Raw genomic sequence first — 22,625 nt, 5'->3', positions numbered from 1 at the left:
ATAATTTGACAAGATATCTATAGGAGATGACCAGGCTGAGCCCAAGGGAGGGGGTTTAACATGTCACAAGTCCCTGTACGCCCACAAGAGATCTAAGACCAGCCCACCTTGAATGGCTTTCTTATCTCCCACTCATTTCTTTTGATTGGGTTGGCCAGATTCTTGTAGAGAGCCTAAACTTGCAATAAATCTTTATATCACTTGAACTGCCTAAATCTCCTGATTTCCCTGGCGCTTGACATTATTCATTTTATATTTATTCTGGTGCTGCTATAGTCTTAGCACCTATTTTACTCCTTTATTTCTTTTATTATACAGTTAAATCTATACAGTTTTCCCTTGCTGTATAGATTAGTCAGATGTGGAAATCACACGCTCCTTACTTGCAACTTTAACCAGAAAACTCCAAATTTATTTATTTATTTATTTGTTTGTTTTATATACCGCCCTTCTCCCGAAGGACTCAGGGCGGTGTACAGAGCAAGGTAAGTATACAATAAAGCAATATTAAAACAAATAAAACCCCAAAATCGATCAGGCCAGGCCGGCTTGCTGGAATAGGTAGGTTTTTAAGTCACGCCGGAAGGTGCGAAGGTCGGGGGCCATCCGTATTTCGGCTGGCAAGCAGTTCCAAAGGGTTGGCGCACCCACCGAGAATGCTCTCCCCCTGGGGGCCACCAGCCGGCATTCTCTGACCGGTGGCACCCTGAGGAGGCCTTCTCTGTGGGAGCGCACAGGACGGAGGGGTGTTGACGCTGGCAGAAGGTGCTCCCGTAGGTAATCCGGACCCATGCCATGTAGGGCTTTGTATGTCATCACTAGCACCTTGAATTTCACTCGGAAGCTCAAGCTTTACTGCAATCAGGAACTTTTCATCCTAATTATCCTTCTATGCAAATGCTCTCCATAACAGCTTCACGATTCTATCCTTATTTCGCTTTTGTTTTGTTCTATACAGTTCATTGCATTGTTTCATTTTTCATTTGGTTTCCAAACGTAAAATCCATAAATGAAGCATGTTAACACTGGCTTTAGAAACACCAAGCTTCTAGGAAGGAACACTGGGATAAAAATACTGGCTTTTTATTGTAAGTACTGTCCACCTTTCTTCTCAAATAAATATCGAAAGTGATTCTTTTGCTATTTATTTCCCCCAAAATTATGTAGTTCGGTAACTCCTGGAACTTGAGCCCTCTTTTCTCGTCCATTTTTTTAAAAAAAATACTAAAAACTGAAGATTTAAAACTGCTCTTCTGATGTGGGAAGCATCCTAAAATATCGGAATTGGCAAATCCCAGTGAAACAAGCCCCTCCAAATACCTTCATCTTAGGCTGTTGTATGTTTGGCAGTACCTAATAATATTGTAGTCTTGATAAAATACTTAGTGTTGTACTACAGCCATATTGTCTAAGGATGATGGATATGGACTGTTTCCCTGACTTAGGCAGAGAAGAGTTGGACTATAAATAATTGTCCAGTTGTGATAAAGTGACAACCCTATGCAAATAATAAGGCATACAATTTAGCCTGAGTAATAAGTGAGTGACCTTCCAGGGCAATTGCATTTTGTCATTGAGCAAAGATGCAAAATGCATGAAGATTTATTAAAAGAACATGACGATTAAAAGACAAATATGATTTTAACAATTAGCATTGCTTAGCAGGCACCACTGCTATGCATAATGGAAAGGATTTGTGTAGATAAGATTACCAAAACATTGTATTGTTAATGTTGAAAGAGTATTTATAGGAATGGGTGCAGGGCTGTGGTTTTACACCTCTTGCTCTGTAGAATCAAGAAGAAAAGGAACAATGTTCCAAAAAACTATCATTACTAATCCAATTTATAGCTTGCCATGAAAGGAAATGCCTGAATACAGCTGATGTGATGCTATAGCACTGCAGCTTTTAATTGTTGGGTTTCTCTTTTCTGCAGCTGGGGAAACAATTTTACAGAGTGACAAATCAAGAATAACAGAATAACAGAGCTTGGAGGTCTTCTAATCCAACCCCCTGCTCAAGTAGGAGACCCTATACTATTTCAGAAAAACAGCTGTCCAATCTCTTCTTAAAAGCCTGCAATGATGGAGCACCCTGGAAGCAAGCCATTCCACTGATTAATTGTTCTGTCAGGAAATTTGTCCTTGGTTCTAGGTTGGCTCTTTCCTTGATTAGTTTCCATCCGTTGCTTCTTGTAAGCTTTGATGAACATAAATAAGGTTCTACATTTAGGCAAGAAAAACGAAGTGTACAGGTGTAGTAGGTGGTACCTTGCTCAATAGTAGTAACTGTGAGAGGGATCTCAGAGTCCTAGTGGACAATCACTTAAATATGAGCCAGCAGTGTGCTGCAGCTGCCAAAAAAGCCAACACAGTGCTAGACTGCATTAATAGAGGGATAGAATCAAGATCACGTGAAGTGTTAATACCACTTTACAATGCCTTGGTAAGGCCACACTTGGAATACTGCATCCAGTTTTGGTCAGCACGATGTAAAAAAAGATGTTGAGACTCTTGAAAGAGTGCAGAGAAGAGCAACAAAGATGATCAGTGGACTGGAGGCTAAAACATATAAAGGACAGTTGCTGGAATTGGGTATTTCTAGTTTAATGAAGAGAAGGGTGAGGGGTGACATGACAGCAGTGTTTTAATATCTGGGGGGGGCTGCCACAAAGAAGAGGAAATCAAGCTATTCTCCAAAGTGCCTGAAGGCAGGACAAGAAGCAACAGATGGAAATTAATCAAGGAGAGAAGCAACCTAGAACTAAGGAGAAACTTCCTGACAGTTAGAACAATTAACCAGAGGAACAACCTGCCTCCAGAAGCTGTGAATGCTCCAACCCTGGAAGTTTTTAAGAAGAGACTGGACAGCCATTTGTCTGAAATGGTATAGGGTTTCCTGCCTGAGCAGGGGGTTGGTCTAGATGACCTCTAAGGTCCCTTCCAACTTTATTATTATTATTATTATTATTATTATTATTATTATTATTATTATTATTATTATTATTATTATTATTATTTACTATTATTATTATTATTATTTATTATTATTATTATTATTATTATCATCATTATCATCATTATCATCATCATTATGATGATGATGATGTTGTTGTTGTTGTTCTTATTGAGACAAATGCCTAAAAATTCCACACGATTAATGCTATGGGGTAACCAATTTTGGGATGATTACTACGGTCAAAAATCCCAGTAATACATCTTAGAATAAATTTTGTGATCAGTTGGCAGATTTGTTGGCTGGTTAGATTGTCGTCCAAGTGACCACACTGGAAGGGAAATATAGGTAGTTCTTGACTTACGATCACAACTGAGCCCAAAATTTATGTTGCTAAGTGAGAATTTTGTTGAGTGAGTTTTGCCCCATTTTACAACTTTTCTTTCCACTGTCGTTAAGCGAATCATTGCATTTATTAAGTTAGTAATACAGTTGTTAAGTGAATCTGGCTTCCTCATTGACTTTGCTTGTCAGAAGGTCGTAAAAACTGATCCCATGATCCCACGACACTACAACAGTCATAAATATGAGCCAGTTGCCAAGCCTCTGAATTTTGATCACGTGACCATGGGGATGCTGCAACGGTCCTAAGTGAGAAAAATGGTCAAAAGTCACTTTTTTTTCAGTGCCGTTGTAAATTCGAACGTCACTAAGTGAACTGTTGTACGTTGAAGACTACCTGTATAGTTTTGTAGTGGGACAGGGGGAGAAAACACCATCTTCTACTCCAGGAGTGTCAAACTCAATTTCATTGAGGGCTGCATCAGCATTGTGGTTGCCCTCAGGGGGCCGGGTGGGTATGGCCTGGGTGGGTGTGGCCTACTGGGTGGGTGTGGCTAGAGTGCATATGACCTACTGGGTGGGCGTGGCCAGCTCTACATCGTTCGCCTCAAGGGTGCCTATGGGGGCCTGGGCAGGAGTGGGACAGATCTGAGGGTCTCTGGCAGAAGGAGGGTCTCTGGGCCAGGGCCAAGGCAGCGGGGGCCGTTCCCTCACTGTTTCCAGGATGGCTTCGTGGGCCACATGAAAGCACTTCGCGGGCCGGATCCGGCCCCCGGGCCTTGTGTTTGACATGTCTGTTCTACTCTTTCTGCTAGAAGAAGTGGCTTCTATTCACACATAGAAATGTTTGCATCCAATACACAATAATTCCTCAAGGATTGGGGGGGGGGACAAAATCAAAAAATTGCTCCCTTGACCAAACAGTCCTTTCTGAAATCCTCCTTTGTGAAGACAAAGTTAAAAAGGAACTGAATTCTCCAAAGTGAAAAGCTTCTTACATTTTTTTTAATCAATATTTATCAGTTAGTTCTTTTGAAATGACAATAATGCGATTGCCTCCAGATTTGGAGTTCTGGACAATGCTGCATTTAGCACTTGTTGGTGTTCTTCAACAATGCATAGAGTATGAACAAAAGGAACATTCACAATGAACTCAGATGGCCTGCAGTCACTTTTTCTAACAAAGTGACTATATGAGAGATTTCTCATATGGTTATTTATGGCATTCAACTGTGTAGGATGTAGCATGTAATTTCTTTTTTTCTTTTTTCTTTTGCAGTGCTGTTCTATACTGAGTAATTTACAGAGCTGTCTTTCAATAGTCCCACTGGAAAACATTACTCTTTTAATCAGTACTGCCATGTTAGGAAACATGATAGCTTTGGAAGTTAGAAGGCTACCTCATATGACTCTGTTTTACACGAAGGATCACCCAGCCCTGCTTCCGTGAGATGGAGATGTTACAGAGGTAATTAAGGCTTGTAGAACACAAAGCCTTAATTCACAAAGAGTAGACATCACTAGCATAGCACAGTACAGGTCTCTTCAAACCTGGTCCTTTTATGACTTGCGGACTTCAACTCTCAGAATTCCTCAGCCAGGCACGCCTGGCTGAGGAATTCTGAGAGTTGAAGTCCACAAGTCATAAAAGGGCCATGTTTGAAGACTCCTGGCATAGTATCTTCTGATTGCACTGGGAGTGGGGGGCACTGTTTTACAGTGGTTCTCCTCCTACCTCCTGGGCCGCTCGCAGTCGGTGTTGACGGGAGGGCAGAGATCCGCCCCGAGGCCTCTCATTTGTGGAGTTCCTCAGGGGTCGGTTCTCTCTCCCCTCTTGTTCAACATCTATATGAAGCTGCTGGGTGAGCTCATTCGTGGTTTTGGGGTGGGGTATCATCAGTATGCTGATGATACCCAGCTTTTTCTCTCCACCCCGAACCAACCCAGTGATGCCCTTGACGTGATGTCCTGTTGCCTGGAGGCGGTCCGGGTTTGGATGGGGAGAAACAGGCTTCGACTCAATCCTGCCAAGACTGAGTGGTTGTGCATACCGGCATCTCAGGAGAACCAGTTTTGTCCATCGTTAACTATGGGGGGGTGAGGTGTTACCCCCTGTTGATAGGGCTTGCAACTTGGGCATTATCCTGGATTCACGGCTCAGTTTGGGAGATCATATAGGAGCCGTGACCAGGGGGGCACCACTTGCGCCCCTATCTGGACCGAGATGCCCTATGCACAGTCACTCATGCGCTCGTGACCTCCCGGTTAGACTACTGCAACGCTCTCTACATGGGGCTGCCCTTGAGGACCATTCAGCTGGTGCAGAATGCGGCCGCGCGAGTTGTGATGGGAGTCTCCCGATACTCCCGTGTAACACCTCTTCTCTGCGAGCTGCATTGGCTTCCAGTTGCCCTCCGGGTGAGATTCAAGGTGCTGGTGATGACCTATAAAGCCCTAAATGGCTTGGGTCCGGACTATCTAAGGGAACACCTGCTGCCGGCATCAACTTCCCATCATCCTGTACGGTCCCATAGGGAGGGCCTCCTTAGGGTGCCGCCGGTCAGAGAATGCCGGCGGGTGATCCCCAGAGGGAGGGCATTCTCTGTGGGTGCGCCTGCCCTTTGGAATGATTTACCTGTGGAACTCCGGACTGCTCCCGACCTGCGCTCGTTTCGCCGGGACCTGAAAACCTGGCTTTTCGATCTATCTGGCCTGGACTGAGGGGGTTTTTAGTTTTAAGTTTTTAACATTGTTTTATTGTTGGGCTATTATTAATTTAATTCTTTTTAATTCTATTTTTATCTTAACTTTATATTGTCTTTGAAATATTGCCCTGTAAACTGCCCTGAGTCCTTCGGGAATAGGGCGGTATAGAAAACTAATTAATTAATTAAATAAATTTCAGCTCCCAGCATCCTCAAGCAAGCTAGCCAGTGGCTATTCTTGTTGGAAATTCAGGAAGCTGGACTTCTCTGGAGTCCTACTCTAGCACATTTGGAGAGCACTAGATTGGAAAGACAGTACTATGGAGTCCTATGGGGCAAAATTTATACCACCGTCTCGCTTAACAACAGGAATTTTGGGCTCAATTGTCATAAGTTGAGGACTATAATTAGGAAATCAACTTTTTAAACATTTGTCTATACTGGCTAAAGGGGGTTGCTGTGCAACATCTGAAATGTTCCAAATTCCAGGTAGCAATCTGAGAGATGTTATGGAAAACCTCTGAGACATTGGATTTTTCTTCACATATATTTCATGCTCATGCACCAGAGCTTAAAGTTTCCATTTATTCCATTCTAGAGTTTTTGATTTTGTGTTACCACAAAGCAATTGTATATTACTATGGTGGTCTAATGAGGCCAAGCATAATGAACATCACTGAAAGTTAATGATAGAACAAAAAAAGAGTGTGAATGGTATTGAAACATACAGAAATTTTGGACAGTTAATAGGCTTTCCTGCTTCTTTAAACTTCAAAAGCACAATATGAAGACACATCTAAATGGCATTTGAATCTGAGAGGAAAGGTCATTCAAAATGGTACCAGGACGTGTACTGCACTGTGAAAATTAATGGATTGGCTTCCTGGCTTTGATTTCTACCAGTAATCCCATTCCCTTAAGCCTACTTCATCAGTTTTGACAAACAAAGAACAACAGTTCTGAAATGGAACCATTCCAAGTACTCAACAACACACCAAGAATTAAACAGAAACCCTGATGAAAGCAACCTTGATAGGAAACCTATAAAACCATATCCAAGAATCAAGACATTATGACATCCATTACAGCTCTCATCAACTGCGGACAGGAAATAAGGAGGACATTAAAAGTTCACCAAAGAGGAACACAGGGGTGGGCAATTATGGCAACTTTACGACCTGTGGACTTCAACTCCCAGAATTCCTGAGCCAGCCAGGAATTCTGGGATTTGAAGTCATAAAGTTGCCACAGTTGCCCACCCCTGCTCTAATTATATCACTGAATGGCTATTCTTGCCATCCCCCACTTTCGGCTTTACGTTTACCTAAAAATATGCAGCTGTTTAAAACAAATAGGTCATACAGGGCTTAGTTGATCAGTTCCCCGATAGTAGCAGATGATGAGGTTACAGACTGGATTTTATTTATTTACTTATTTATGAGGCTCAGAGACCACCCAAATTCAAATGACTCAGGGCAGCTGACATCAAAAATAAGAAAAAGGAAATAATACCTAGGATGTGAACAAACACCCTCCCTCCAAATAATATCACTTACAGCAGGTGTCCCCAACCCCCAGGGCCATAATCCAGTATTGGGCCACGGTCCATTCAGAACCGGGCCGCGTGTGGGCAGGCAAGTGCGTTCATGCATGCAGCTCCACTTGCATGAATGGTGGACATGTGTACTCATGCGTAAAGCTCCATTTGTGGAAGCAGTGGGAGTGCAGGCCAACCACTTGCGCAAATTAGAAGAGCCTTGGTGGAGCAGTGGGCTAATGCCTCCTTAAGTAACACCAGCTGCCTGCAATTAGTGCAGGTTCAAGTCCCACCAGGCTCAAGGTTGACTCAGCCTTCCATCCTTCCGAGGTAGGTAAAATGAGGACCCAGATTGTTGGGGGCAATTAAGCTGACTTTGTAATAATGCCGCTTGGGGTGTGTGTGAAAGCCCTAATAAGCAGGCATATACATAGAATGAAGGCTACTGCTAAGCTTGTAAGCCGCCCTGAGTCTTCGGAGAAGGGCGGGATATAAATGGAATTAAAATAAATAAATAAATGGAGCTGTGCGCATGAACGCACTTGCCTATTGCTTGCACGAAACCATCCCTTCTTCTCCCTACCCCACCACTGCCAGTTCCCAAAGCTGGAAAGGTTGTGCCCATAGTAAAAAATGACAATAAAGATTATCTTAGCTTTTATTGCTGACTTACAGTACCGTATGTCAAGGCTAGGGGAACAAGATTTAAATCGTTCCAGAATATCATCAGAGTGGGAACAACATGGATCTCTAGGGAGGCATTACTGCAAAAGGCAGGTGTGGATGCACTTGCTGATCCCTATTTAATTGAAGATTTGTTCTAAATTGCTACACTAGCTGAACAATGCAAAATTGTATTAAAATTATTTCCATGACTTAAGGACCTTCATCATTATTTTTCTATTCTTAAAGTTCACCCTAAAGCACCCCATTCCTTGAGAGTATTAATGCTTCATTTCCCACAAACACATATATTCCTCTTTGTCTCTAATTGATATTTCTTAATGTTATTTGATTTATATTCTGGAAACTCTAAATTATGTGCGTGACACCTCTGATGTATGCAGAAATGGGACTAAAATAACATGCTCAAATGTTTCTGAAGGAGTTCCATTAAAGACAATGGGACTGTTTTTGTACAAAATCTTAAGGCTGGATTTCAAATACTTCATTTTAAAATCTAAATTAAGAAATAGATGGACTGCAGTTGTAATCTTATGTGTCCTTTGTGGGGAGTGAGTTTATACTGAAATAGATGTTCAGAACTGTAAATCTGATTCAGTCTACAAAGGCTATTTCCCTAACAACAGTATAATATCAAAAGGGCAAGATCAAGGGAAATAAACTAAATTGGCAATAATTTTGTTGTATCCACTAAATATCCACAAAACAGCGCAGAGCTTTTTAAGAACTAGAGGTAAGATACAGAAATATGGCTACTTAGTGAAGCAATGATTTTATCAAGCTACTGATTTAGAAAATGCTGAAATATGTAAGAACTGAATGGTATCAAATACAGATATAAAGTCCAGGTTTTGACTTTTAACAGCTGGATTTTACATTTTTTTCTTAACAGAAGACAGTTATTTTCTTGTTTCTTTAACTAGCAAGTTTCAGAAAACTTTAGTGCAAGTTGACCTGCCATCTTTAAAATAAAGGTTTTTTTTCCCCCCCTGTAAAACCTTTACAGAAAAAGCAGCATCCCTGGAAAATTTCATCAATCATTTTCCATTCAGCCCAGAGCAAATCACATGTCCGAAAAGTAAACTGCACAACAATCTTAGAGAACACTAGCAACCTGAAAAACTCATTGTGTGTAGGAGGTGGGAGGAAAAATGCTAAATATGCATTAAATCTTCACACAACTTGCCCTAAAAATATATGCTAATTTTTTGACTGAATTGCTGAACATTGCATTACTGAAGGGCATATGAGTCTAGAACTACTTTTCAAGGGTCACTGCTCCCAATAAAGTAAAGAATATTTTACAAAAAAATCTCATGTTGTTTCTTCTTCTTCTTAATTTCCTCTTTTTGTGTTGAGAGAGATATAAAGGGCTGGTTCTTGCTCTTCTGGCAGCCTCAACCATTGTTAATTGATGTTGTAGTGCAGGGGTCTTCAAACTTGACCCTTGTATGACTTGTGGACTTCACCTCCCAGAATTCCTCACCCAGGCATGCTGGCTGAGGAAATCTGGGAGTTGAAGTCCACAAGTCATAAAAGGGCCACGTTTGAAGACCTCTGTTGTAGTGTGTCTCTCCATCTTCTTCTGGGTCTGCATCATGTTCTTTGACCTTCTCCACTTTTTGCATATGCCTTGTACAGAATGGGATCCCATGACAACCTCTCCAGGTGAGCAAACCACTTTATCTGCTGTTTTGTATGTAGTTTAAGATTGGTTCCATGCCAATTCTTTTTCTTATGATATCATTTCTGATTTTATCTCTTCTGGTTACTCCAGCAGCTTTCCTCAAACAGATCTCATTTCCATAGTGATTTTCGTTTATGTTTTGTTATAAGTGTCCATGTTTGGCACTGGTAACATAGGGTGGGGGTGAATATGCTTTGTATTCTCATGTTGAAATTAAGTAAATCTTAATTGTAACACTTACATTAAAAGAGCATTCTTTAATCAGGGTATTACCAGATGTGTCCATCAACTATTCCCCAATTTAGAATCAAAGGAAATGCATAAGCAGTGGGTGTTCCTCGCTCAGTATGACTTGTGGCTTGTCTGGAATCAATGATGTTTATTTTAAATATTACATACTACTTCAGTTATCTAATGTAGAAAGAAATGTTTTTTTCAAACTTTATAGGGTTATTAATATAGAAGGAAGATGTTATTCTAAAATTCTATTGATTTCTTCCATCCTGGATTCTTTGATATATATATTAAATTTTATCAGATGCATATTACTCAATTTGCAGAGTTCTTTGACATGGAAAAGAGATTCTATTCCAATAGAGGAGCATGTATGTAGCTCAAGGTTGAACTGTGCTTACAGACATTTCATTACCCAACTAGGTAACATCATCAATGCATTGATGTTACCTAGTCAGGAAATGAAACACCTGCAAGCAAATAATTAAGCTCAGTGAGCACCAAGGACTCCAAGATATTCTAATTTTTATGTTTTATGCCTGCACTATGCTTAAAAGGAGGTTCAAGCAACAATATCATAAACATAACATTCAGTGCCTCACACTGTGTTAAGGGCAGTGTGTTTATAAAAATCATCCAAAATTGCCCCTGGTGCAACTGATAATATAAAAGGATATTTAACTACCTCCAAGCCAGATATAAAATATTAAGAGTTTAAAATACTACCAAAGATTAATGCAGTTATATTGCATTAATTATAATTAATTATAATTATTATTAATAATAAATAAATTAATTATAATTAATTATTAGTTATATTGCATTATATTGCGGTGGCTCAGTGGGTTAGGATGCTGAGCTTGTCGATCAGATGGTCGGCAATTTGGTGGGTCGAATCCCGAGTGCCGCATAACAGTGTGAATGCCTGTTACTCGTCCCAGCTACTGCCAACCTAGCAGTTCGAAAGCAGGTAATAAAGGCAAGTAAAAAAATAGGGACCACTCCGCCACTCCGGTGGGAAGGTAACAGCGTTCCGTGCGCCTTTGGCATCTAGCCATGCCGGCCACATCACCACGGAGACATCCTTGGACAAGCGCTGGCTCTTTGGCTTTGAAACGGAGATGAGCACCGGCCCCTAGAGTCGGAAACGACTAGCACGCATGTGTGGGGGAACCTTTACCTTTACCTTTATTGCTCTTCTGAAAACATAGTGTTATAATAAAACTTATTTTCTTAAGCTGTAACAGATGCAGGCATTTATATTGAATTGCTACTCTTAACCCACTAATTGGTTCTTACCCCTCAAATCCATTCCCACTTAAAAGCCATCTCTTTAAAGAAACACTTCTCTTTCTAGGAAGGAAAAAGGTGGAGGTAACAGGGTTGGCAGAAATGTAAGAAGAGAACCCATAACAGGATGCAAACTCCCCCACTATTTTTAATGTGTCAATTTGTTTGTATTTTGCAGGTATTTAACAAGAATTGCTTGACTTTTCAGATCTTACAATGCTTCATTCTTGACATTTGGCAAATTCTCCTGTTTTATCTTTTTAATTAGACAAATTTGCATGCCTGCAGGCAAAGTCTGAGTTCTCTCCGTAGAATGTCTTACTCCTTTCTTTTAAAGAAGTATCTATCATAACTCTAGCCACCCAGGCTTGGTTGAAAGGTGGGTGGCTATATAAATGTTTTACATAAATAAAACATAAATAATAGGCAGCCTACTATCTTCTTGTCTAAAGATATAAAATTTGGCTCCTAATATTCAATCAGAGAGGGACAATGTTAGTAAAATTTGCTGCTGCCTATGCTTAAATAATTTTTTACTAACTTTAAACACTGTACACCTTAACACGGGTGAGTTAGTGGGAGCATCAGCTACTTATTCACTTTAGGCAGCCAGAAGTATCAAAAAAGTTAAGTTGGCAATTGTGACCCTTATCCATATAAAAAGGAGGTGCGGTTTTGATTGCATAGTCATGACCACCGTTTTGACTTTTTGATGTCATCTGCCAAAGGTACCTTTCTTTGGCAACATCTCTTTGGGTTGATCCTAGAACAGGGGTGTCAAACTCGCAACATCAGGTGATGTGTAGTGACTTTTTTTCCATTGCCACAGTGGGGTGGGCCCGGTTTCGCCATGACACATCCAGCCCAAGGGCTGGCAGTTTGACACCCCTGTCCTAGAATTTGAGGTGAAAGGTATGTAATATTCTCAATGTTTTTTTTGTCACAGTGAACATACTCTTTCATTTCTCTCATAAAAGTGGCTCAATATTCCTATAAACCAAAGTATAACCACTATCCTCTGTAGTTATGGTGACTTTTATTGTTTATTACCACTTGGTTAACAAAAACACACACTTCATATATATGTGTTTTTCAATAACCCTAGTTTGCAGGAATATGTATGTATGTATGTATGTATGTATGTATGTATGTATATGTATACAACTGCTTAAGACGCAGTCAGTCCAGGTTCGAATCTCAGAAGGGTATGGCTGACTGATGAGAACAAATAAGTTTGAAATGATCATATCTGTCTCCCTTAATTCTTTGTTAGCAATTTAAAATTTACACAAATATGAGCTGTCACCGGTGTGACTACTGCCTGTCGATGGCCTTCAGGTTAGGCTGACACAGGAAATAAAGATTTGTCCCATGTTTGGGGCCTAGCAAGGTAATCTAAAAATAGTTAACAAGCATTTGACATATATATGTGTGTGTGTGTGTGTGTGTGTACACACACACACACACACACACACACACACACATACACACTTCAGCCTTTGCAATTCACAAACTAGCATATCTGTCTCCAACCACAAATTTACAACCTGTCATGGATAATCCCCAGACTTGTAATCCTAGCACATAAATTGCACAAGGCCAACAGCAGTTTTCCAATGTTATTGGATTCATGCCCAGCAAGTTTAAAGTTGTGATGCCTTCCAAGTTCAAGCTATGGGGAATTGAAAGCTATTTTTCATATTTGAATCACCTTTCCAGCAGATGTCTTTTCAATTTATTAGAGGCATGAATCCTCTATATTCCTGGAAATATATTCAGTTCTTGTACTTATTCAAGCTCCTTTCATTGAGTTTTCTAAGGCTGATGCTTTCTATATATTAAAGGAGAACCATTTTTTTTTAAAAAGCCTTGAAAAATCTGAACAACGAAACAAGTGCATACTAGCATCTATTTCTGCAAAAAGAGGAAGAAACCCCTCCCCACACACCATTTCAAATTGAATTCAAATGTGATAAATTATGAAACTGGTATAGCACATTTTAGGAAGCTGATCCATCAAACTGAATATCAGAATTAGAGACTTTTAGGCCGAAACTGAGGTGAAAGGAAAGTCTGCTCCAGATTGTGAGGCTTTAAATACAAATTAAAAATTTAAGAGACATGGAGATACAACAAAAGGGTCAATGCAATTAAAGACTTGCGGAGTGAAGTGATAAAATTCCAATATAGATTTCCATCAACATTGAGAACTAAGCCACACAAGCAGTTCACAGGCTTAATGGTATTGCATTTGCACTATCATTGCTAAATGGCCAATATGGTTTCAAAAAGCTTTGGAGGAAGAATGAATAAAATCGCCTTTCTGACAAATACAGAAAGATATCTCCAAGTAATAAAACACTGTGGTTTCTGCCTAACAGTTTTTCATCAGACTCCCCAGTGATTTGCTATATGTTAGTTGTAAATGCTCCTAAATGGCTTATATAGCAAAGTATCTTTTCCATGTAGTCTTTAATCAATATTTGTTTTTTAAAAACTTGAAAGGGAAGTGCAAAAACAATCCTTTTAGACAAATGATTTACTATAAAAGTCTTCTTAATTCCACCCCCCAGATTAAGGCAGCAAGCACTGCTTTTCAATTGTCAACACTGATTTTCACTTTCTTTGCAAACCACAGAAAGAGAAGAGATGCTTAAAATGCAAAATATGCCAGTTTCAGGGACTCTCTGTTAAAATGGACTGGATACCTGTGATCAGAAAGGCTGTTTCCTGTGTTAGACCTGAGAAAAATGCTCTCAGTCAAAACAAACTGAGTAAGATTAACCCATCAAACATCCAGACTTCATAAACGGTATCTGTTTCCATACTTCAGTAAACTCAAGATATTAGGCTAGGGCATCAGGTCTCAACCTCAACCTGGGCACAATGTCATCACAGGGTGTGTGTGAAGGCTTGAAGAAATGTTATGATTTAAATCTTGAGTTACATCTTGGGAGTTTGTGACCACAATGGGTCCATGGTAAAGAAAAGGTTGAGAACCACTGGATTAGGCAAAACAGATGTAGGTTCCAATCCATGTTTAGCCTTGACATTGACAGATGTGATCTCGGAACAGTCCCCTTATTCAGTGGTGGGATTCAAATATGTGAACAACCGGTTCTCCGTGTGATTACCACTTCTGGAAGTCCATTCTGGGCCTGGGTAACAAAAAGCTAGTTACCGGTTCTGCCGAAGTGGTGTGAACCGGCTGAATCCCACCACTGCCCTTATTATATTTAAATAAAGAACTACACAATCTTTTGGTAGTCAGGTGTCGCCCTTGACATTTTGAAGAGAACTGAATGTTGTAGAGATGAGGCAGCGAGGGCAGGAACAGACCAAACACATAGGCAGGGGAATCAGTTTTCTGATTCTCTCCCGTCCTTATGATTTTGAAGGAAGAGCTTTTTTAAAAAAAAAACACAAAAAAACCCCCTTTGTATCTGAGGGTTGACGTGACAGGTTTGCTTATTTCCTGCCTCAAAAGGGCAGAAAGTCAGGATTTTAGTCAGAAGAGCCACGAAAGGCACTTGGAAATTGTAAGTGGCCGTGCCCAGAATTGAAAAAGAAACCATTCAAGCTATCCTTGAATGATAATGGTTTGAAATCAGAGTGTCATGCATCTACTGTGTCATCCTGAGGTTTCGCATTGTGCCGATCCCTCCAGTGAGTGATGAGTAATTGAGTCAAGCAGGATATAATGGCCTTGGTAGGAAGTTAGCAAGCAAGCAACATAAACAGGGATTTCCCATCATTCAGTGGGTTTACCTACATTATAAAGAATAAGCAAAGAAAAACAGAGCAAGTGCATCTGGTTAAGCCTTTCCAAAGCCAAAACCAAACCTCACAAAGAAAGCAGACACTCCACCTGAAATCCATCTTTGGAAATATCCACCACCACACAAACCTGTTTGCCCGACTGATCCTTCTTGCCAAAGCCAGTGGCTGCAGCAATATTTCCAGCACCTTCCACCGTCTTCTGGGCTACGGCTGTCACTCCGGTGACAACAGCTCCCCCTACATTTGACACTTGCTCTTTGGTTTTCTCAGCCACTGCAGGGGGGGGGGAAATGTTAAAGGTGAGAGAGAAGAAAAACTCTCAAGTGTTCTTTTCAAGGCCAACATGGCTGTCTCCGACTATTCGCAGGTGGCACAAGGTACAATTTTATTGGGCATGCAAAAGAAAAAAAAGAAAATCACAAAAGCATCTCTCCCTTAAATCAAACTTGCCTTATATGCATATTTTGTATCCAGGGTACAATTACACATAATTTTTTAAAATTTAATTTGAAAAATTAAAACCTTAAAAATGACTTAAGCCACAGTTGAAATTCCAAAATAGTCTTCCAGCTGGAGCTTCTGGCAGGAGAACACTTGCTTAAATATGCAAAGATCAACACGTCTGATTATGCATCGTTTCAATGTTGTAGCAGCTGTATTTTTCCCAGATCATAAAAGTGTGCAGTATCCATTTAAACTCTTACCCAGTTAAATTCCCAAAGCCATTAGTAGATAATTCAAAAGAGGATGAACATCTACAAAAGCCAATGAGTCTTTCTAAACAAAAACTGAGATGCTTTGAGTGGTCTCAAGGATGAAAGTAAGGGAAGATAATTCTTGGGGGTTTCCTTTGCCCTTCCCTACCCTATATATCCCCAGAAGGATTAAAATATCCTGCCCATTCGTGTCACATTGTCATGTGATGGCATTCTAATCTCTTTAGAAATCAAACTGACTGAGCTGTAGCCTGCAATGTTTATACAGGTAGTCCTCAACTTATAACCACAATTGAGCCCAAAATTTCTCTTGCTAAGTGAGACAGTTGTTAAGTGAGTTTTATCCCATTTTACTACCTTGCTTGCCATGGTTAAGTAAATCACTGCAGTTAATTTGCAACAGGGTTGTTAAGTGAATTTGGCTTCCCCATTGACTTTGATTGTTAGAAGTTTGCAAAAGGTGGTCACATGGCCCCGGGATACTGCAGCCATCACAAATTTGAGTCAGTTGCTAAGCATCTGAAATTTGACCACATGACCATGCAGACACTGAAACCATCATAAATGTGAATAATGGTCACAGGTCACTCTTTTTAGTGCCACTGTTGAACTGTTGTAAATTGAGGGCTACTGTACATTGCTTATGCCTGGTCTATCTGATGGATCTTCCTTCATCAAATAAGTTGGTAGAACAATTCCAATCCCATGATGCTCATAGCCCACTGTTTTACAAAATTTATACCCAGCTGTTTATACTGAAACATCTATTAACCTGAACATAAAATATACCAATTTGAATTGAGTCCACTTCATATAATCAATTCGAATATACAGAGCAGGTTGACTTGATTCAAAAGTTGAACAGATTTTTTACTTGGGCATTAAAGCCTCTTTTGCACTGTGCAAATCAAAATGTATCATGCAGACCACTTTGATAAATAAGTGTGATTTAACAAATGAAATCATAGATACTTCACTGAATTAGCTCCCCATTGCAAACGATTTACACAACCCTACTTAAAGGCTCTTTCAGGAGTACAACAGATTTGTACTAAATGAATGCATCAGATGACAACACTTTGGTTCTATTTCCAGGGAAGCTCGTATCAACATTATTCACATGTTCCAATGAACCAGTGTGAACCAATGTCCAGTGTGTAGACAATGAACATAGCTCTGGTGTAAATGCAGAAGAGAAACAAAATATATTGGACAAAATTTGTCACTTGAAAATAGAGGAAAGACAACCAAGATTGGGGCATTCAAATGGTTTTGTCTACAGCAACATAACTAATATTATAGATTATATTAGCTATAACCCCAAATATTTACAGGTACCTTTGATACAGACTTTGCACAATTCAATGATTTGGAGAATTAGGTAGAACACAGAACTGCCCAATGCTTTGGAACTTCCTTCTTACATCCATATTTTATCAAAAAGGAAGAAAATTTGCTCTTGTACCAGCTGTCATTTGGTGCCTAAGCAAGGTCCAAATGTGTTCTGAGATCCTGACATGAATTTTAGCTGCGGCAACAAGAACCACAAATTATTTTATAAGAAAAGAATTCCTGGAAATATAAGTAACAGGCATATAAATCAGTCATTTGCTGCTGTTGGGGGCAGACAGCCAATAACTGTACTGAAATGCTAAGAAACTATTTACTATTCCAGGGCCATCCTTGATCACTGAAGATAATATCTCTATGGTCTAGAGCAGCGTTTCCCAACCTTAGGAACTTGAAGATGCGTGGACTTCAACTCCCAGAATTCCCCAGCCAGCTATGTCCACGCATAGCTGGTCCACGCATCTTCAAGTTCCTAAGGTTGGGAAGCGCTGGTCTAGAGAATGGATTTCCTGTCGTTTTGCCAGCAACTCTGGTTGGCATCTTCAGAGGCAAAGTGGTCTGCTATGCAGATCACAGGCAACTGAGCAGGGCCTGACTGACTAATTTGACAGCCACAGTTCCCATGCAACATCGGGAAATCTGTTCTCTAGACCATGTTCACTAAACCTTGAAGCTCAACAGACACCAGCTGTGAAAGCCTACGCCAGCATATGTAACTGTGTATAACTAATTTTTAAACAAGTGCCGGTGTATCAAAGGAGTTCTAGGTGTGAAAGCTGCTTTTAATGTGAGGAAAGACTACAGATGCCAAGGAGCACTCCATCCATTATATATCAGAGGTCCCCAACCCCTGGACTGTGGCCCACTACTGGGCCTTGAGCCGTTTGGAACTGGGCAGCATGTGCAGCAGGTGAGTGCATGCAGATGCACTCCATTTGCGTGAACAGGAGTGCACATGCTTGCTGCTTACGCAAATGGAGTGGAGCCACCCCCTCTCCACCCTCCCTCCCAGGTGCTCCACAAAGCTGCAAGGGTTGGGGAACTCCGTATGACATTTTTCTCTTGCGGTGAAAATAATCACTGAGGCCCACTGGTTATTGCCCGAAAACAGATATGCATTCTGGGCCAATACTTTGCTGGCTTTGTATTCACTACAGATGGCATGTCATGTGTTTGAATAGTCAGAAACTGGATTTGTACTACAGATTAATAACTCCAAATGTCCTATCTACAGGAATATTCATCTCCCGATAAGACCAGTGGTGGGATTCAGCCAGTTCGCACCAGTTTGGCAGAACCGGTAGCTACTTTTTTGTTGCCTAGGGTCCAAAATGGACTTCTGGAAGCGGCATCCATACAGAGAACCGGTTGTTCACATATTTGAATCCCACCACTGGATAAGACCAATAGTGTTGTTTCCCAAATGCCAGAACATATCGCAGACCATTTCCTTCCTAAATCAGAGCCTATTTTTAAAAAACAGGCAAAAGATTTATTGATGACTTAGAAATGGAAATGCAGATAGAAATGGACTTACCTGTTGTGACACCATGAACCACACCATCTCTGGTCTTTGACCCTGTTTATTCAACAAAAAAAAAAAATCAGTGGAAACTGAATGGAACAAGTCTTAGGAAGTGTAAAGATACAGTTAAAGAACCCCAGGCTGAGTTCACACATCTGGTTCATCCTAGGTTCAACACAAATTGTTGTGTTTTTTATAAAATAGTAGCCTAAATAAACAACTGCAAATTATAACTTAGCATTAGGGCTTGATTCACACAAAGAGAATAACAGAGTTCCAATCCCTCTGCGTTTTGGAATTTAATTTTTTGTGGTGAAAAGTATTGGATTCTTTAAAGGTCTTTCATAGCAAATTACAATTTATTGATGCAAAAAATTCCTGATGCATGCGTAACCCTTCCATACCCAAAAGACGCATTAAACATTTGCCTTTTGTGCATTTGAATGATATACTGTAAGTGTGCTAAGCTGGTTTATGTTGACAGTGCTCCCAGATGCGAGTTTGTTGGATTTAGCTATGCCTTTTAATTGCCCCGTGCTGTGAAATGAAACAACATCTATGGAAAATGCAGCTTTCACACCAGCCGTGAAGCATGAATCATACAGTTATTTGGTTGGGCATGGCTAAATCTGCTGGCTCAGTTTCTTTAAGGACTCAAATTCCATCAAAACAACCTGTAAATAAATCCAATATAAATCTACTAATCCACTTCTACTCCTAAATTATCACATTATTGAAGTGAAGTAATCTAGGCTAGGAATAGGAAACATACAGTTTTCAGGAGCACCCCTCTCAAAACATACACACATATCCCTTAAGATTACACCAACAGTAAAATAGCTGCATTTTGTTGTTTTATCCTTAGAGAAGTAACCAATTGGTTACTGTCTTTCTTTTTTTCAGAATTTAAGGGGTGGGGATGGAACTGGGAAATTATTGGGAGGGAAATTCATTCATAAACTCCTCTTAAAATCATGGAGAAATTGTTCTATATGGACTCAACCTTTGGTGTGGATGGAATGGTTTCCTCTTTCTCATCCTTTAAAAATAATAACGAAGCCAAAAAAATATTTTGGCCATACTCTTCCTGATGACATCTTCACATTATTAGATGGCCTCTTCTGAAAGGTCAGCAGATAGTTGCTTGCCATATGACAACTCTTTTTCTAAGCAGTAAACCAGCCTAGACAATAATCTTATTCTCAGTTGTGAATGAAGGCAAATATACATGACCCAGGATAATACTGCAGGATCCAATCTGGATTGGTCACTGGGCCAAGAAATTTAGTCTTTCAAGGTTTTGGACTCATGCTGGAACTCGTCCTCAGGGAACTTGTCTCTAGTAGAATGTGTGCTTTGAGCTATTCTATGTGTAATATTTATGAGTGGCTTCTCAGTTGTTGATTGGAATGTTGATGGCTGGCTATTAAGTCATTGGCTGTTGTTTCATTGTGCTGCCAAGCACTTGGTTCCTAAGTACTTGCTAAGCTGGTGGTAAATCAGCACTCCTGTTGACTGACAAGGGGCCTGTTTCCCAGGCTTCAATCATTTCCCTGGCTCTTTTTGTCCCTGCTCAGCCAACAATCTTAATAGCTACAAAATTGAATGTATGTCTTTGTTCATTGCAATGGGAGGCTACCAATGAGTTTGGATCTCTTCATCTAACTGCTTGCTTGTGTTCTTGTAATCTATTCTCATTTGGGTGAGGAGGATATGACCTATTAGGGCAAATTTGAGTAGGGTTAAGTATTAAGACACATGTGACAACAAAGTCAGGGTTCATCAGTGTTCATCTAATTTAGCTCTACAAATTAGACCTGGGCCTGTTAATCTGGATAGCAACCATGAATCTACTCCCCACAGATGCAATGCATCTCTTCTGAATTTCTTTAAGACTTCCTCAAGGTCTCTCCCTGAAGAGATGCACGCAATCCACCAATACAACAGATATTTAATTTCTAAGTGGAATAAATATTATTACATCCAAAGTACATGCGCTTAGTAGACGCTTTAGTTATTTTCAGTTCTAAAAGTTTGTTATTCAAATAGAGCAAGAAATGTAATAATGCCTTTGGTTTAAAGGAGGAACATATTACTACAGGTCATCTTGACTGCTCGTTTTGTTCAGAATAGCAGTACATACGAGAGATTTAGATTGCTGTCATGATTAAAATGTTGGATTGAGACCAAGGAGATCCAAGCTTCACTCTATCTTCAAAACAATGTTTCTCCCCAGATTGTTTTTGAAAAGGTAAATTGAGGAAAGGAATACAAGAATCTCACCTTGGGTTCATGGACAAAAAATTAGATGAAAATCTAAAGAATTCTACAAACTGAGAGCCCAGAACTTCACATGTTCCTAATGAACCTTGAATCTGTATGAATCTCCAAAGGGTCTCTATAGTTGCAAGAAATCTTAATTTGACTGGGACACACAGGAAAGTGCGTGTTCCACTAAAATTTGAATTTAGATCTGTAAGGATCACCTGTTTGAGCCGGGGGTGGACTAGAGGACCACCAAGCTCCCTTCCAGTTCTCCTGGATTCACGACTCAATTTTGAAGACCATATAGGAGCCGTGACCAGGGGGGCTTTTGCCCAGGTTCGCCTGGTGCGCCCCTATCTGGACCGAGATGCCCTACGCACAGTCACTCATGCGCTCGTGACCTCCCGTTTAGACTACTGCAACGCTCTCTACATGGGGCTGCCCTTGAGGACCACTCAGAGGCTTCAGCTGGTGCAGAATGCGGCCGCGCGAGTTGTGATGGGGGTTTCCCGATACTCCCATGTAACACCTCTACTCCGTGAGCTGCATTGGCTCCCAGTTGCCCTCCGGGTGAGATTCAAGGTGCTGGTGATGACCTATAAAGCCCTAAATGGCTTGGGTCCGGGATATCTGAGGGAACACCTGCTGCCGGCATCAAGTTCCCTTCGTCCAGTGCGCTCCCACAGGGAGGGTCTTCTCACGGTGCCACCGGTAAGAGATTGCCGGTGGACGACACCCAGGGATAGGGCCTTCTCAGTGGGGGCGCCTGCCCTTTGGAACCAGCTGCCAGTGGAGCTGAGGACCGCCCCCGACCTCCGTTCATTCCGCCGGGACCTGAAGACCTGGCTCTTCGAGCTCTCTGGCCCAGGCTGAGGATTAATCTTAGTTTTAACTGGGGTTTTATTTATGCAGGGACAAATATAATGTTTTTAAATTTGTTTTTAACTTTTGTATCTTGGTTTTTTAATCACCCTGTAAGCCGCCCTGAGTCCTTCGGGAAAGGGCGGTATATTAATGTAATAAAATAAAATAAATAAAATAAAAATAAAATATTGTTCTATGACTCTAGATTTCATTCAGTTTCATTCATAGTTTCTTTCTGTCTTGGCTCCACTCAATGTTTGACATGGGTTCCTGACGTGCCAATCATGTGTGGTCCTTGGCTCAAATATATAAAAAATAAAAATAAAATCACACACTTCCGATTTAGTGTCTCACCACTTACCCATATAAAGGACCCCTTCTTTTGTTTTTCCTGCTGCCTCTGCCACACCTTGCTTGGTTTTCTCCGCTGCTGCTACCACTCCTTCCTTCGCTTTATTAAATCCTTTCATGAATACATCCATGGCCAAAATACCTCTGTGTCCAGAACTGAAAAATAGATAGCTTTTATTTAATTTATTAAGTCATTTAAGAAAGAACAACATCATGTGGCTTAGCATGTCCCTCTATGCATACATGATCGCCTTGGTCTAAAACTACGCAGATGGCTAAATATGGAGATAACCGAAGCATCAGGGAGGGAAAATGGGACAGGATCATGCTCATTAGAAC

At 40.6% G+C, this 22,625-nt stretch overlaps 1 protein-coding gene across 2 annotated transcripts in view; it reads right to left on the bottom strand.

Moving 5' to 3' along the window:
• The window catches only part of SNCA (synuclein alpha), a gene marked incomplete at both ends in the record, with an annotated part of 34,600 nt that extends 12,183 nt beyond the window's left edge, over nucleotides 1-22,417 (bottom strand). For both annotated transcript variants that reach the window (XM_083366873.1, XM_083366874.1), the window contains 3 exons: nucleotides 15,346-15,488; nucleotides 18,819-18,860; nucleotides 22,297-22,417. In XM_083366873.1, coding sequence (XP_083222999.1) covers nucleotides 15,346-15,488; nucleotides 18,819-18,860; nucleotides 22,297-22,417 — 306 coding nt within the window. The remainder of the gene's footprint in view (nucleotides 1-15,345; nucleotides 15,489-18,818; nucleotides 18,861-22,296) is intronic.
• Nucleotides 22,418-22,625: the final 208 nt, after the last annotated feature.

This window comes from Vipera ursinii (genome assembly GCF_947247035.1).
Source record: "Vipera ursinii genome assembly, chromosome: 7".
Classification (NCBI taxonomy): Eukaryota; Metazoa; Chordata; class Lepidosauria; order Squamata; family Viperidae; genus Vipera; species Vipera ursinii.
The sequence above is the reverse complement of the archived record's forward strand: the minus strand, read 5'-3'. Positions and strand labels throughout refer to the sequence as shown.